The 18,731-nt window shown below is 33.2% G+C and overlaps 1 protein-coding gene across 2 annotated transcripts in view; it reads left to right on the top strand.

Annotated features, from left to right (window-relative positions):
• Positions 1 to 18,731, top strand: part of LOC148280603 (sphingomyelin phosphodiesterase) — a 100,896-nt gene that overhangs the window by 67,452 nt on the left and 14,713 nt on the right. For both annotated transcript variants that reach the window (XM_088228119.1, XM_088228120.1), the window contains exons 2-5: positions 5,344 to 5,435; positions 14,672 to 14,882; positions 16,032 to 16,311; positions 17,063 to 17,294. In XM_088228119.1, the coding sequence (XP_088084245.1) occupies positions 5,375 to 5,435; positions 14,672 to 14,882; positions 16,032 to 16,311; positions 17,063 to 17,294 (784 nt within the window). In that variant the 5' untranslated portion in view covers positions 5,344 to 5,374. The remainder of the gene's footprint in view (positions 1 to 5,343; positions 5,436 to 14,671; positions 14,883 to 16,031; positions 16,312 to 17,062; positions 17,295 to 18,731) is intronic.

The following is an 18,731-nucleotide window of genomic DNA, read 5'->3' as shown; positions in this document are numbered from 1 at the left end:
ATCTCCTTTCTCTTCCTTTATCTCTCCTCCTTTCCTCTTTCCTCTTTTTTCCCTTTTCCCATTAATTAATAGTTTTGATTTAAGGTAATTTATTAAAAAATACGTTTATTTCTATTTTTATACATCTTTAGCTTTTTAGTCTTTATTTTCTATTGAATATATTATGTAACTTGAATTATAATAATTAAACTAATTTTTTTTTGGTTGGTTGGAAGAAATTGCCATTTGGCAATAAGCCCGACAATGTACAAATAACTTTATGTACAAAAAGATAAATAAATAAAACATTAAAAATCGTGCGCTAGAGGGTCAACGCGGTTACGATCGGTTGACCTTTGCATTCCGGTGGTTTTCGTTTTTTGACCAAGTCGAGCGCTTTAAAACCGGGTCAGTTGTCTGTCGTCTTTCTTTAAGACAGGTGCTGTCTTAAAAAACGAAAAAACTTCGCATGAATTTTATGTACATATTTTGAAATTCAAAATAGCTTCAATTAAATAAAGTTTTTTATTTATTGTAACGGAGAGGGAAAACACCCTAGGTAATGATATCCAGCCTTGTCTACAAACATTTGGACATACTCAAAATATAGACTTTAATATTTATTGAGCTTAAGTTACGTTAATTTGAGAACAACTAAGCATAATTGTTCTCAAATTAACGTAACTAAACTCTTACTCAAATGAAAGACAACCCCCACAATACATCACATACAAATAATAAAATCACTAGATCCTCAACACATAGACAACTTAAACAAATACAAACTAAAACCACTTTCGGACAAAGGGATTTTGAGTATTTTTCTATTAAAATCTATAACCTACTTCCACTATCTATTAAAACAATTAGTAACGAGAAATGTTTAAAAAGGCTATAAAAAAATGGATAGTGGAGCTAGGTAGAAGTAAAATGGATTGTCTCATTCGCCCATACCAATATTGAACCAACTGCTCCACAAGTGTATAGCTTATGTGAGGTTTTTGTTATTTTCATTGTGTGTTTTGTAATATAAATAATATAGATGTACATAAATACCTTGTTTTTAAATTGTCTGAATATTGGTTAATTATCTTCGTTTTTTTAAGTTAGTCTTCTTTGTGTATTCTCAAATGTAATTTAAAAAAAGTATAATGTTAAGTGTCCTCGGCACGGGAAACCCCAGTGAGGTCACATTATTTTTATTATTAACTATATTTTGTAAGCAAAAAATATGAATAAATAAATGAAATTCAGATACATTACCGTATTTACGAGAAAAGAAAGCGTTTTTCTGTCATTGGTGGCGTCCGTCAACTCCCAACTGAAGGAATGTCTCAATCGAATATAAAAAAGATGTCTTAAATGCTCTTCTTGATGCTTGGCAATCGCGATGGGAATCTTCCCCTTCAGGGAGGGTTACCTTTCTTTTTTTCCTTCAATCCGTCAGCGCTTAAAATCTTCTTGGGTTATCCCCGATCACTGGACTACGCAGTTTTTATCGGGTCATGGTAAATTTAATCTAAAATTATTTACAATATTTGAGTTTGTCCAAATTAAACCAACTGGCCCAAGAAGAAGTTTAAAAAATAGAAAATTGTTTTCAGACGTTGCCTAGTATGAGAAATAATTCAGTCAGATGAATCTCTTTACAACAATAAAGGTTTAAGCTCTTTAACTTCACTAAAATCAACAAATGGAAGAATTGAAGAAATGTGGATGTTCAAACATAGGCACAATTGTGAATGTTACACAGTGTGTAAAGTGGCCACTTAAACCAGCCAATGACAGGTCATAAGCCTTGTAAATGCCTGGACTTCCATATTCCCTTATTTAAGGTATTCTCCATCCCTGTTGTAATTTGTTGATCTAAAACTATTTGTTTTCAATATTGTTGATTCCCTTCGTGCTGCTGCGAATATCAATCTTCTGAATCCTGTGGTCTTGTCCCTTTCCCTCTCTCTATGAATCACCGGTGGAGCTTCTCGCTAGTATCTGTGGCCCTGTTATAGGTTCTGTCGGATATACAGATCTGGTGGCTTCCAAAAATAATTTCAAGGCTTTTAAAAAGTTTTTAATCATTTCGGCAAATTGATCATGTCCAATCAATTTAATCCCAGTCAGTAAAGAATTCACTTCCCTCTTTTCTCAATCCAATGAAGTACATATTATGTAGTTCTGGATTACTTTCTTCCAGCACAAATATGCTAAGGCTACCAGATTACAGAGAGCTCCTTCAGGCAGATTTTCTCGTTCGGCAACGAGCAAATTTTCCGTGTATGTGGGCACCGCCAAGGAGACTTGTTGTTGTTATCAGATGCGGTGTGCGGTATGTGGCGGGAAAGCTGTATTTACGAGAAAATACAAACAAATACTTTTACATTCATATTGTATAATAATGTTCCGAAGTTGATCAGAATAATTAAATATATTAGTGGTTTCAAACAATATAAATTAAAAATATTTTTTTTATTTTTTTTTATTAATCAATATATTTCATAAGCGGTACATGTTTTTTTTAAATCTGTACAAATCTACTTTTATGCATCTAATAAATGTTATAACTGTAACTCTCCAAAAAGAGATTAACTCTTGTGCTTTGTCTTGTCTTGACTTACACTATTATTTTATTTTATTTTATTTTATTTTATTTTATTTTATTTTATTTTATTTTATTTTATTTGGGAAATCAACAGTTCTACATACATATTTTTAGTAAACAAACAGATATAGTGTATAAACTCAGAACTAATAACAGATTTCCACATAGTGTACAAAGTTAGTAAAGAAAATATATTACATATCAAATAAATTATAGTTAGTTATTTTTTAGAATTTGTATAATTTTTAATATACGAGTAAATGATTAAAAAAAACTTACAGGATATAAAAGGAAAAACAGAAAACAATAATACATTCATACTAATTAAAATTGAAAGCAGTTTTTACACTTTTTCAAAAAATTCTTTAAATTTACTTTAAATTTATTGATACCTAGGATATTATTGTAATTTTTGACACCTTTGAAGACAGCTATTTTGACCATGACTTGCCTTTTATTTGACTTTTTTAAATAATTTTTTTATGCAAACGTATTTCCGTATTTTCTCCCTGGATTATGGCACTAGAGCAAATTTTTTTACACTGCATATATATAGATATTTACCATTGGCGTGTCCCTGTTTGTTTTTTTGATACATTGTCTCTTTTGGAAGCTAGGATCACACAAAAGCCCCTTAAAGCACCCAGATTTATACGCCGTCTTCGGACGTACAGTATATAAATATGATAACTATTTTTAAAAAACTCAAATGGTACCGACAGAAAATTTCAATTTGATGCCCTGACAACAAACTCGTTTCAGTTTTGGGTTCCGGAAAACGGTGCAACGAATCCTCGATTTTGTCGATTTTAGGTGGGCATAATCAGAACTACGTGCGTTGTCTTTTTCGCACTCATATAATGACAAAGTATTTAAGTAAAATTTGTTCCAATGATTAAAAGCTAATGATTAACCAGGAAAGTTATTAATTCTTATTCTTAGTGGTGGGGGTCAGTGCTATGCAAGCTCCTGACATCACTGCGACCTGTGATGAAGATCTAATGTGACGGGTCCCCGTGAATAGTTCTCGCCGTCCAAGCCCAGGTCTATAAAGAGCCTGGCTACTGTGTGGAAGGCGAGAGTTTACAATTTGTTAAATCTCCCCGTCCAAACGCAGATCCGTAAAGTATCAGGCTATTAGGTGGGGGGGCGAGCTCTTTAACATCCTCAGGTTTAACCAGTGGTCCCCTGAGGATGAGGCTCTTTTTATGATGTAAAGCATCACATTCACATAGAATATGTATAGGTGTTTTCTCATCTGCACTGCAGAACCTACATCTAGAAGTTTCGGAAAGGTTCTAGTAAGGTGATGGTTCAATCTGCAGTGCCCTGGGCGGGCTCTAGTGATAACCCTAACTTGATTTCGGCTAAGCTTTATTAGGTCAAAAGCAAAACTTAGCGAGTACCCTTTTATCAGTTCCTTCGCACGGTGCTGACCAGGTAGTTTTCGCCAAAGCATTACACCCTGGAAAGTTATTTAAGAAAAATCTAAAATTTTATTTTAAAAAAAGAAATGCAAGCATGATATGTCAAATCACACAACGTTGTTGGTACTTTTCTTGAACTCTAGGTTAAATTATGCCATTAATAAAAAATAATTAGTTTATTCAGAAAGAAACAACTGCGTATTAAAATTGTTCCAATAAAATAATTATTTAATTTTTCTCAGACTACAGCCTTAACTTCCAATTGTAATATAGGCCCAACGCAGCACACCGTTGTGTGCACGTTTCTTTATAATTATGTTTTAAAATATATATATATACAGTGATTATTTTAGCATAAAAATATATGTTGCATTCATGAAGCGTGTTGTCCAGATGTTTATTGAAATTTATGTCGATGTAATATTTTTATTTGTAGTATTATTTAATAATATGTATGTAATATTGATGTTTTTTGTTGATATTTGTCGATAAAACTCCATAGTTAATGATTATGATAAAATTATAAATAAACTTATCAATGAAATTTCTTGGTTTACTTTTACTTTTTATTATTTTTACCTACTAGCGCTTTCGCTAAATATATTATTTATATATATTACAAATGTATATATTATATATATATTAGTGTGTAATAATTATATGTTCCTTTAAATATGTTTATTTTATTATGATATTAAAATTTTGAATTGGTCAAATATATTATGAAAATCTCTCTCCTCCACTCCTCCACTCTATTTCCTCATCCCTTAAACTTCTTACGAGCTCTTTTTTTTCCCATGTCTTATTTAATATATGATTTTTCTCTTTACTGTGTAACATGTTCTCTCATTATATTTGTGAAAAACTTAAACTAGATTTATGTACTATTTTTTATATTATTTATTCTTATAAAACAACTGTTGTTTTTCCTTAACAAATAAAATAAAAAAAAATAAAAAAATATTTTAGTCAAAATAATAAAAAGTAAAACTAAACCAAATAGTTTCATTGATAAGTTTATTTATAATTTTATCATTATCATTAATATGCATGTCTTCAATTTATATTTTATTTTGTCCCAACTCAACACAGGGCTCTTGGCCTCATAGAGTTAAGGATACGTTATTATTTTTTTGTAATGTGTGTCTTTGGATGAATAGATAAATAAATAAATTGGTACGCTAAAGCAGTGGCTTTTGCACCATTATGTGCGAATAAGGACATAATAATGATTCAAATATATGCCTACAATTTTTAACTGACCATTTAAAAAGTATTATGAATGAAATCAGTGCTTCAACTTAGTTAATTAATAATTGTAATCAATTTTGGTTTCAGGGGGTGTAAGGGTCACCATTCCAACAGTATCATGCTTATTAGGATACCATGGGGCCTGCTTATTGGGATTTTCGCCTTCCCTTTCACTTCTGGTGAGTACTCCGTGCGAATATGTTTTTTTTATTATCTATGTATATCTAAAACCATTACATGTGTAGGATAAAAGTAGTTGGGTGTTTGGTTGGAGTTCCTACCCCAGTTAGAGATTGACAGAGAAGACACGAGGTTGCTGTTTGATGTTTATTTATTACATGGCGAATAAATAATGAATTATGTCGGACGAGTGTTACGTCGATAAGGAGTTGAAGAAACTGCACTTGAACTACATGCTGGAACTGTGTGATGTCGTCGAGCTGGTATGACGCGAACTGAACTGACTGACTGACTTTGTTGGGCAAGCTGAACGAGCTGACTGATGTTAGCTGCGTCCTGTGGTCTCTTTATAAACCATATTCCTTTGTAGTTCATTTCTTCATAGTAGGGATGATGTGAATGTACTGCAGGTCGATGCCCTCCGATTTCACGTGAAATACTCAGAGTTGCATTTTACGAATGTATAGGATTCGATTGAAAATGATGACATTGCATCGTCGGTCATTAGTCTACTTCGGGTGAAATAATTCAACACGTGTGTGTCATCGACTATGGACTATGGACCCTACATATGTAAAAAAACACTAAAATAAATAATAACGGAAAAAAATATATGTATTGAAAAGAAAAATTAAAAATCGAAACACTCTTGTTTAATATTTTTTCTTTATTTTGTATTTTTGTTATTTGTGTAGTATACATGATGTTCTTTAAACCCTGTCACATCTGAAACCACAATGATCAGTATGGGCAAGAAGACATATTAGCATATTGTAAAAAATATTTAGGATAAATATATTTTTTAAATAAAATAATTTGAAAAAACAAATGGTTGCTTACTTCTGCAGGGAAGAAGTGAGGGGAGCGCGGCGCAGTGTCAGACCTCCCCCTCCTCGTTTCTCCCCAGCAGAAGTAAGCAATCATTTGCTTTTTTTGTATTTATTTTTTTTTAATTTTATTCGTTCTAAAAAAATATTTTAATATGCCAATATGTCTTCTTGCTTATACTGATCATGGTGGTTTCGGATGTGACAGGGTTTGATGCACACCTGTATGTCCATGTCGGTGTTATTAAATTAATATGTTTGTCAACAATGTGTAATTGATAAGATTAAGAAAGGGTCTCTAAGATGGTTTGGTCATGTAGATCGAATGGACGACGAAAGAATGGTAAAACAAGTATATAAAGCAAAAATGAACGGTAACGTGAAACGAGGACGACCAAAGAAAACGTGGCATGATCAGATAAACCAAAATCTTAAGTCTGGTCATGTCAAAAGCAGACAAAACCGATGGGCATGTATGACAAGATGTATGAATGTGGAAGATGCTAGGAATGTATGCCAGGATAGACGTCTGTGGCGGTCCATTCTCTCTGCCTACCCCTACGGCGAAATGGCGTGGTGGTAGTAGCAGTCAACAATGTTCTAAATATGCCAAAATATTTGTAGACAGGCTGGGTTTCCTCCCTAGGCAGTTATTTAGATCTAAATTTGTTGCAACAGAAAAGGAAAACATTTTTCAGAAGAAATATGGTAGTCTAGGTATTTACAGGGCTTATGACCTGTCATTGGCTGGTTTAAGTAGTCATTTTACACACTGTGAAACATTCACCATTCTGCTTATGTTTAAATATTATTATTATTTGAGTTTTATATCCGATTTTTTTTTATAAAACTAAAAAAAAGGCCCCCTGGCAGTGAGGCCAAGTCCACATTATTGGGGCTGATCGAGTCGGAAATGGCCTTCCCTGGCCGCCTGTTCCGTTTGGATAACCATCTGCCTAACATCCTGTAGGTATATTGACGACAATAAAAGCAACAAAGAGAAGAAAAAAATCGTTAACAATTCACATATACGTATATCGATTAAATTTGCAATGCACAGAATTACATTTACAATTCAATTTACTTTATAGATTGATCTTTTTTTTACACGATTTTTTTATTTAGGAAACAGAAAAGCAAAGGTTAAAGGCTTACATGGCTAATTGGCCGCTTGCATGTGCTCATTTTACATATGAATAATAAAAATAATATTTGTCTGATTTATATAGCGCCATTTTTGTGAAAAATCACCTCAAGGGCGCTTTACTACAGGAGTGAATCGTCCATATAATCGATTACGCGCAGCTTACCATTATATTTAACTATCAATAATAATGTTTTATAGTACAATAGTTTTTACTATGGGAAAATAAATAAAATAATTTGTATAAATTTTATATTTGAAGCACTAACTTTGTGGTTATTCATTATAATAAAAAAAATAAAACTATTTTTTTAACCACTAATTTAAAAAAATAAATTCACCCGACCGGTTTCAAAACAAACAAGCTTCTGCGTCAAGGTTTGCGTAACTAATGAATTCTTTCCTATTTTATTTTTATCGTGTTTACTAAATACTACACGTGGAGCCAATAAATCAAGTTTTTTTTTTTTTCTAAAAGGGTGATAATTTGATATGATTATTAATTATATGTCAGGGGGAAAAAAATGTGGTTGAAAGTTGTTTTATTTATTTTATTAAAATAATTTGTATTAAATTTATTATTATTATTAGCGATTACGAAGATGCACTACCGACGCCCTATCTCCAAGTTTTGAGGTAGATAGGTATATCGGTATGAACCGACGGGTCTAGTACATCACGGCACACATTTCTACTCACTAAAGGTGACAAAAAAATCCACCTAGAAATTTTTGTATTAATTACAATTTATTTAATTTTTCAATCGTTTTGAGGTGGCCATTTTTTTTTCTTAAAAGTCTTTTTGAAATATGACAGAGAAATAAGTCAATTTTGAAGTCGGATTAAATTCTGACAACCAGTTTTGAATCTGAACGGCTAGATATGCAGATACCATGTGGCTAGATGCTGTCCCATTAACATATAAAAGCATCTAGCCCTTAAAACATTGCCATCATAAAAAATAAAAGTTATTATATTTTTTCCATCTTTTTTACTATCTACCTGAGTGTACGTATTAAGATGTCAAAAGAGCGGGCTTCTTAATATCTCGGTATATAAATACAGATTAAAGTTATGCATACCGTCTTAGTAATTGTCAAAAGTCATTCAAAAATCACGTTCCAGCAGCAGCATTTTTTGCTTTAATTGGGATTTATTTGAGTTTAAAATCGCCTTAAAGTGAGCATTTTTAATCACAGAAGCCTATTTAAAAACTATTTTAAGTAAGGAACGCGTCAACGCGGAGTAAAGTTCCGGAGTCACTTATTGGTTCAATTCAATCATATGACGTCAAGAAGTAGGTAGAACATACCGAGGTAGATAGAGATAGTACAGAAGCTAAGTATACCGTCTCGGTATGTACCGATAAAGGTAGCCTTTGTAATTGCCCCCAGATAATGCAGAGTAATAAATGGCCAATCTTAAATTTACATTTCATCCGGTGATTTATTAGATTATTAACCTCTTTTTTTATTAAATTTGAAATATTTTTCTTGAAACACATGTCTTAAAAACATTTTACTGTTGAATATGACAACAGAAAAGAGAAAAATGACCGATAACACGCGGATAATAAATTAAGTGTCAACAATAATTATTAATGATTTTATTATGAATTATAATCGATGTTTAGTTTGTTTTTATTCCAATTTTGATAAAAATATTATTTTGATAATAAATTCATAACATCAAGTCGAAGCTAAAAATGACGTGGTTCGATTAATTGTATTTAATGTAAATATACATATCGATATGATTGTATATGTAGAACTATGACGCCTGTGATTTTCTTTCAGTTTACATGAGAGCGGTTATTTTTTTTTTGACATTATATGTCACAAATCAATAAGTATAAAAGTATATCCTTTGATACTTGAGCTAGTAAAAAATATATATATTATAGCTATCAGCTCATCAACTCGTCTTGAGCGGAAATGTATGAGAATGAGTATCACATAAAAGAGAATAATTTATGTATTTACTCATAAGGGGCGCGTATTAAAAAATGTTGAAAAACACTGTTCACAAATTTGTACACAAATATAGTAAATATGTATGTATATTTATGCAATAATATTTAATTTTTATTTTTGCTATTATTTAATTATGTACTTACGTGCTTCCACTTTCCATTATGTTGTATCCCAACTCAACACAGGGCCCTTGGCCTCAGAGTTTGGGATACGTTTTTTTTTTTTGTAATATGTATGTATTTGTATGAATTAAATCAATATACAGCGGAACCTCTTTTTAAATGGTTTGGAAATAACTAGTATACACAATTATTTTGTCAATTCTTCGATCGTCAGACTACACCGGCTCGGAAACGAGTATGGAGAAATTGATGTGTTTCGTTCTTTTACTTGCTAGGCGCAGAGAGGGCGTGTTCTAAAATGTGTCATTCGCATACGGGATTTAAAATTTTAACCAGTTTGTTTAATATACGACACATTATTGTTGAATTACCTTATAAAATAAAATAAATAAACACATATTTTCTGATTTAAAATCAGATTTATGAGCCATATAATACAGTTTTAATCTTTTATCGATGCAAGATTTATATGAGATTCCTCCTTCAAACTATATTTATCGATTATTTTTCTGCCAAATTGTTTAATATGCGTTTAATATCCCCATAAAATGATAACTTAACGATTAAATTAACAGATAGAAAAAAAATGTTTCAAAAAAGAAATAAAAACCTGGCTTAAGCACATTTGCATATAAGGAATAAAAAAATATTTGAGTGACATGCGAATAATCTAAATTGAATTTCGAACACTGTACAGTCGTTCTTGGAACAGGTTTCCGTAGTGAGGTGGATTTTAAAATTCTTCTTCCTTCAATAGACTAGAGATGTAAAAAAAAAATTCAGAGTTTTGCCCGCACTGTTATAAACTGTTATTTTAGAAACAGTTTCACATATCTTAATTTTTGTTACAAGTAACAGTTTGATTTATTTTTGTGAAACTGTTTCAGCAATTGCTTGTACCAGATTTTTTGCCAACGCTGCTCTAAACTACTATTTATAAAAGCCCGTCTTTACTATAGACCCAATTTCAATTTATTTATTTATATATATGTACATTACAAAATATAATATCTTAATTCATACATATAGAAATAATAAGGTAAAATTAGGTATATATTTTAAAAAACACATAAGTATACATAATATCCAGAGAATAATATGTTAAAAAAGTAAGAGAATCTTGTAACGAAAAACTCCCTCAGAGACGTGAAAAATGTCAATGTCCAAAGTAATATGGTTCAACATAGAGATAGCCCTTCCAACTTCCGATAGATCGGTTTGTACCTCTACATCCGTCTCCTGTTATGTCGACTGTCAGGTATCCTACTATCTTTTCAGGAGTCTGCCTGGGGGTCTTCTACCTTCGGGGTTCCCTCGAAGCATTGAAGCTTATCAAGATAATTTTATATATATTTATTTATGTAGTGTAACAATAAAAAATATTTGAATATCCCCTAAAGGTTAATTAATACAAACGAAATTGTTGAAAATCCCGATTTTGCAAAAAAAAAAAACATTAAATAACAGGTTTACATTTTTTACTTTTTTTTTGCACCACAACAGGCCAGGAGGCCTAATTTCAGTGGTGAATTACATCACAGAGCACCCAGGCTTGAGAAAGATCACATTTTATTTTTTTGTGTTCTCACCGGGAATCGAACCCGGAACCTTCGGAACTACACCACGGAGGCCGCTACTTTAAACCACTTAGCTAACTGATTATCTTCCAGTAAAAAAAATACTTTTCATTAGTTTATTCAAACAGAGGTTTAATTACCATATTATACCTATCATGTATTTGGGAGAAAAAATAAGATAAAACAATTTAAGATATCCAAAGATTTTCACTGCCAGCTGCATTGGCGTGTCTGGAGCTGATTTTGCGGTAATTTTACGACTCGAGTTGGTGGCGACTTTCTCAAGAACGGCGATTCGCGTGCTCTTCGCGGCGCGTGCTAACACTGCTAATGGCGGATTACCGTGCCATACCTAGCACCCTAGCAGTCAGTTCGGTGCCGCTTCAGACCATTATCTACATCAGCTGATTGGCTCCAATATCTCCAGACAACTAAATACCGTGGAAACAAAATCACGTCAAATAATCGGACGGCTATAAAAATCTCACGAATGAAAAGGGTAACAAATGTAGAAGTACTCAGCAGAACAAGAGTGGATCGCGAGCTGATTTGAATAATTAAGCGGCGTTAAATATTAACTCTCGCTTGGGATGCATCCTGCGTGGGGACAAGTATACAGGGTGTTCACTAAACCCTGTCACATCCGAAACCACGATGATCAGTATGAGCAAGAAGACATATTGGCACATTAAAATAATTTTTAAGAACGAATAAAATTTTAAAAATTAAATATTAAAAAAAAGCAAATGGTTGCTTACTTCTGCAGGGGAGAAACGAGGAGGGGGAGGGGGGAATCTGATACTGCGCCGCGCTCCCCTAACTTCTCCCCTGCAGAAGTAAGCAACCATTTATTTTTTAAATATATATATTTTTTTTTTAAATTCTTTGTTCTAAACATATTTTTTTAAATGCTAATATGTCTTTTTGCCCATACTGATTATTGTGGTTTCAGATGTGACAGGGTTTAAAGAATACCCTGTATTTATACTGCTGAAAGGTAAGACACCGAGGAATCGATGATAAGATCACCTTACCTTCGTGTAACAGATGGTTGAAATTCGCCGCGTTTGGTTTACAAATGCTTCCCTGGGATGATATTCCAAACGCTCTCGCGGCCGTAGAAAACTTTACCATTTACATACAAAATCCGCGAGAAAAAAGTGTTTTCTACGGCCGCGAGAGCGGTTCAGAATAGCACCGCTGGGCATGGAAAGGGAATGATGATGCTATTGATTTAATATAAATTATTGTGAAATTGTGTATTGTTATTTTTATTCTTGTAAATGTCAATTTATTTATAACTGATAATTTTACGTGGCCAAATAAAAACTTTAATATATTTTCTAACGTTTCCTGGTAGATATGATAATTTGGTAAACTTTCACCTGAAGCAATAAAATTAACTTAAAAGTCATAGCCTCAGATCTGCAATTTTTAAGATGTCCTTGTTGTAGCGATGTTAATTTTCATTCAATGCTCTACCAAAAGCATGCTGTTTACTGCGGAGTTTCTGATTCCACGGACATGGATGTGTAGAATCTTTACTTTCTCTCAAGTGTAAAAACGTTATCTTAATTTCAACCTACAATGTTGTGTAACTAGTAACTAGTAACTAGGTAGTTATAGATAACCAAAGCGATCATTCCCGTGTGAAGTTTGTGTGTACATAACATAACCGGTAATCGACATTTGCCATAACCACCGTTTAAACGACTCGGTATCTACAAATGTGTGTATTATATTTTTCTGCCTATATAATGTTTTTATATCCACGTTTGCATATCGACATTATAAATCCATGACTGTTGCGAAAATTGTAAAAAAGCAGACAAAAACACCTGTGCATTGTCGTAGGTCGCATAGGCATTGTATTTATCATCGGTTGAATTTCTCAAACAGACCTAACATGCATTATTTTATTGTTCCTGGACTGGCGTCAGGAGCGTGTGACTGATCACCACAACTCCATGTAACAGATGATCGAAATACGCTGCATTCGGTTTACCAATGCAATGCCTTATGCACCACCGGGTGCGGAAAAGGGAATGACGATAGTGAAATAGTTTGACTCATCACTAGTACTTTTATTTTTTCTACCCGAATCGGGTCTTACTCAAATAATGAGACCAGTTTTATTGTGACTTTCAACGTGTTGACATTAAGTATTAATATTTTCGTGAATTTAAGCAATTAAGCGTTTTACAAAAAAATACCATTTTAACTTTGGCGACGCAAAAAGTGAGTTCCAGAGCTATAGCAGTTCAGATTGGATGCAGTCACACTGCAGTGTTAGATTGTATAAAAAAAATAAAGGTTCAGCAAGTCTAGAGCGAAAAAAAGGTACTGGGCAAAAAAACAACACATGTTGAGGATCGACTGCTGAAGCGAATCTGTTTATAGATACGATTCAAAAGTACCGTGGATATAAGGACAGGGTTCATAAAGGCTGGTGGTTCTGAAGTGGATGTTCACACCGTACGCCGGGGTAGCGGCTTTTTTGCTAGGAGGCCTGCAAAAAAGCCAATACTGACCAAAAAAATGCGCATTGCCCGCTTAGAATTGGCTAAAAAATACAAAACTTGGACAGAAATCGATTGACAAGTTGTTTTCTCCGATGAGAGTAAATTTAATTTATTTGGTTCGGATGGAATTCAGTACGTCAGACGAAGATCTGGAGAACGTTTAAGCGATGAGTGTCTTAGACCAACAGTGAAGCATCCTGCTGGACAAATGGTCTGGGGATGTTTCTCCTTTTATGGAATGGGGCAATCAGCATTCATAAAAGGAACAGTGAATGAAGAAGTTTACAAAAAAAAAAAATGGAAAAAAAACATTAAAAAAAATTTTGGTCAATAGGCACTTTTTTGTATATCATCTTTAAACAGTGTTGCTTAATAATTTGGACTGAAAAGCTATCAAGAAATCACAACAAACAAAAAAATATATTTAAAAAAACTGATATTTTCAGTCTGGAAAGATTTCAGTGCTCGCTACTGTAGCTTTAATCGTTTTTACGTTAATCTATATTTTATAATTAATATATTTTAAGAAATCTAGCCTTTAGCCCTACGAGGGACCCCCGCTTACAATGGGAAGTTAACAGAGTTATCTTCGACTGTCTATAAAGAAAATCGATGCGTGTGTACAAAAATGTGTTTATTTGCATGAACATTTAAAGTATCTTCATCGGTAAGCTATAATTGAACATGTTTTAAAGAAAAAAATGTTTGCATATTGTGATTTTCATACAGAAAACTTAATTTTACTTTGTGGATAAAGTTGAATTGTAATTGCGAATTTTAACTGTTACCGAGTAGACAAACATACATATCGCCTAGCCCAAAGCAACAGTGAGATAAACCCGATATTTCCGATTTTGAGATACACATGCAGATATGTTAATAAATTTAAAGATTGTTTCTCCAACGTGTTTTAAATTTCTCGCAAATCCATAAAAACACGCATAAACATACTCGTAATTAGCAAAACAACTGACATTGACGATAACTCGATTTTTATTTTACTACAATATATTTATGTTACATTTCATTGTGACACAAATCAATGCAGAATAACATGCTTTCATTCGCAGGCACTCCACTATGGGGCCCCTTGGCGCCGGAGCCGCGGGCCACCGTAAAGTGGAGCGCGCCCCCCGACAGCTGGCGGCCCGCCCCGCCCGCCGTCGCCGCGCCCCTCGCCCCCGTGCTCACCCCCCACGGCCACAACCACACGCTGCCCCCGGTGCCCACTGAGGAAGACTTAATGCGGGGGCTAAAGGATCTCAGGGGAAACTATTCCAGGTAATCAACATCATTTACTTATTTATTTAATCCACGTCCGCTCTCTACGTGGAGCATATGGTGTCCACAAAACCTGTCAGCCATGGACGTCCAAGACCGCGAGAACCTGATGCCTTGTAAAGTAGCCAAGCGCGGTTAAGGCTATCGGGAGCAATCCGTAATATATGACCTACCCAGGCGTGTCGCCTTAGCTTTTTAATGGTTTTCACCGGAGGTTGCTGCGTCCGTTGTCTTATTTCTGCATTCCTTACGAAATCACGCCATCTCACGCCGAGGCACCTATTCACAAAACTCAATAGTTTAATCGATCACATAACTGGTAATCAAATTTTAAGGTAATTTAATTTAATAAAAAGATATACATATAATATTGCAATTAAATACAATGTTATATAGATTTAATAAATATATTTATATTAACTTTTCCCATTACGTAAAAGAATATTGTGTTTATGAAGGGGAGTGACGTCTTTGTCTTATCTATTTTTGTTTAGTAAATATTTTTAGGATACAATATAAATATCAAAAAAATATAGTGTTTTCAATGAGTGCTACATAAAAAAAGAATTATTACATATTTTTTCTTCTTTCTGTTTTAACAATTCGACTGTTCGATTTATTCGATTATTCGATTTTATTCGTAGTCATAATAGTAAATCAAAAATATTCGGTTGAGAAATATAAAATCGTAGATACTATGCTAAAAAAATCGTCTTGTTGAAAATGTGCAAGAAGAATTTTAATAATCAGAGTAGTTCTGATAATTCCTAAAACTAGACTAAAAAAATCCTGAAAAGGTCACCAAAAATGGGACCTAACAACAAAGTAATGTAAACATTTACTTTTGTGTGGAAACTTGGAACTGTGTAAAACATGCTGATATGTTCTAATTCAAGTATTTTTAAAATCGTGTTTTTATCATGGTACCTAGAATATAAAGTAAGAGATTAATAAAATTACTTTCAAAATTAAATTATTTTATTTTGTTTATAAAAATTAACATATTTGTGGCATGACATTATAAAACGTTTTTTATAACTATTATCTATGCCATAATAAATTATTTTAATTTTAATTATTAAATCAATAAACATAAAGTTAGTGCTTCAAATATCAATTTTATAAACTATTTTTTCTCTTATTTTTAAGGATGCTTTGGGGATATGATGGAGAACATGGCTCCAACTTCCCTCTGTTCGTTGAGAAGGCCCTGAAGCTGTTCAACTTGAAGCAGGTTGCTTACGAGGTAGAGACTTCCGTCATGTCCAAGGTCTCCTGCACCGCATGCAAGGCTGGGGCTGGTCTGCTGCAGCACTACATCCGCACTGGCAAGAGCAAGGAGGAGATCAAGAAAACCATCTTCCAGTTCTGTGTCTCCCTCAAAATTCAGTCTGTCAGAGTTTGCGAGGGTATTACTAGACTCTTTGGGGTAAGTTTCACCTTGTTGAAAATAAATTGCAAGCCTTGAATGAAATCAAAATATTTATTATGTTACAAATTTAATATAATTAGTTAGAGCATGCGTTTTTCATACTATTTTTTGTAGCATAAATAAAAAATATCAACATTTTTTATGTTCGATTTTAGAAGCCCTACGAGTTTGAACAAATTCGTTGTTTCAACTGACCACAACTTTCAAATAATGGCACTTAGTGTGTAGGAACCTAACTAATATGACAAGACACATTATATCTGTAGGCCCAGAAACAAAAATTGTACCTATCTGTATAAAAAACGTTAAATATAACAGATACATTTAACATCGTAACGAACTGTTGCCCTTACATAATTGTCCCGTATAACGCTAATTGAAATTATAAAACAATTTTTATGTTATTTTCAATATGTTGCATTTCGTCTGTTGTCAGGTAAAAGTAATAATGTCTCATGGTGATCTAACACTCTATGTGACTAAGTTCTATATTTGTCGAAAATCTCTTGCATGGAAAAGTCCATTAAGCGATCCCCAGAATAGCTATTTAGGATTGTATGATTTCACTTACTGCAGTTTTGCAAGAGATGGTTTAAACATATAGAATTTAGTGACAAAGTATTTCTAACATAAATCTGTATTTAGTGAGTTTTACCTGTTAACTGACGATTTCTGAAATGCGAGTTAACCCGTTTGATTAATTCAAGTTTCAAGAATTAAATACTTCTCGTGTGGTTCCTGTTCGCAGGGTGAAGTCGTATACGTGTTGAAGCGTATATCCATCGGCCCCGATGAGGTGTGCAGCTTTGTGATTGGGGATGCCTGTGGAGACGTATATAATCCATACCACGAGTGGGAAGTAGCTTTCCCTCCGATGCCCAAACCCACGGTGAAAGCCGTTGATGCTCCACAACCTAGCGCTCCCACATTCAAAGTCCTGCATATCTCGGATACGCACTACGATCCCTACTATGCCGAAGGTACTTGTTTTCTATTAAATGCTGCCTAGAAATCCAAAGCTAACTGGTACAGAAAGCACAGCTTATCGAACCAATCATCTGTAATTGGTATTTATCGTCTTTTTTGGGTGATCCTGTGTATTTTGAATTCGTTTTGATGTTTCGGCTACTGCTGTAGGAGCCATTCAGGGTAAACTCGTAATAACCTATTTTAAAAAATAATATTAATAAACATGAAAAGACCCAATGTTCTCGGCAAACAAATAATTTGTCATTTTTTATGTATTATGAAGTTTATTTGTAAATATATGATATTAACATTCATTAAATTGTTTCAAATCACTCCTTTTTACGTAATTATTAAACATTTTTAAAGTTTTTTTTTTTATCTAAAAATATCTACCACATCAATCTGATGAGAGTATTTATATACCATGATTGAACTTGAACACTTCCTGAAATGGCACCTGAAAAAATCGTTTTGCCTTTATGTAGTAAATGATCAAAGATATGTTGCAATTTGGTGACAATACAAAAGGGAAGTGTTAATCTAAAAAAATATAGATAAAATATTGAACACTGTACAAGTCCTCCTTACGAGTTATTCTAGCTAGGAGTGTATTATACGTGGTGGTCCATCCATAGATTGGAAGGAACTAATGCTTCCCTAAAAATCTGACTTCTGAACAATAAGTACTTTTTTTTTTATGCAATGAAATGACCTATAAGTTAACTTATCCTTTTAATAACTATAACAAATATTTTAAAAATAATTTGTTAATAATAGCGATCTGAGATTGGTTTGATGTTCATCTATTAATAACTTCTAAAAAATTGCAGCAAGCCCACACACAACCTTTTGCCTGCGCAGTCATGCACAAGCTGAAGTAAAATTCACTGCGCTCCCTCTAATTCTGAAATAAAGAACTGCGTACATCTGTTGGTTCCTATGAGGTGGTCACCCAGTACTAAATTCACAAGTCTACGCATGTGCAAATTGAGATCTCTAGTAGCAGTTCAAACATCCAATCCATGTTTATTTTTCATATATTGCAGCGGTTTTATAACAAATTTAGAACTTTAATCTGTTGACACGGTGTTATTATAATTTTAAACCATGAAATATAACTTTTATGCTAAATTAAGGCATAAAATAGTTTTTTAATTTATTTCAAAGCACTTAATTCAAATCACTGTGTTAGGCACATATTTTACCTATGTACCTAGTACTAAGTGACTGCTTCTCTAAAGGAAAACCTCCCTGCATGCAGCTGGGGTGTATATATTTTTTTCGTATAGTATCTACGGATCTTGATTTACAAACACATCTTGGAATTTCAGTTTTTATAACAATGCACATTTATTTATGTCCGTAAACAATAGGTTTCAAGATAAAATAGTTTTCCTATCAGCAATATTTAAATTATTCAACATAAAGCAGAATAATAACCCTGACTA

This window comes from Micrasema longulum, unplaced genomic scaffold, assembly GCF_059751315.1.
Source record: "Micrasema longulum isolate JH-2025_06_02 unplaced genomic scaffold, ASM5975131v1 h1tg000561l, whole genome shotgun sequence".
Lineage (NCBI taxonomy): Eukaryota > Metazoa > Arthropoda > Insecta > Trichoptera > Brachycentridae > Micrasema > Micrasema longulum.
The sequence above is the reverse complement of the archived record's forward strand: the minus strand, read 5'-3'. Positions and strand labels throughout refer to the sequence as shown.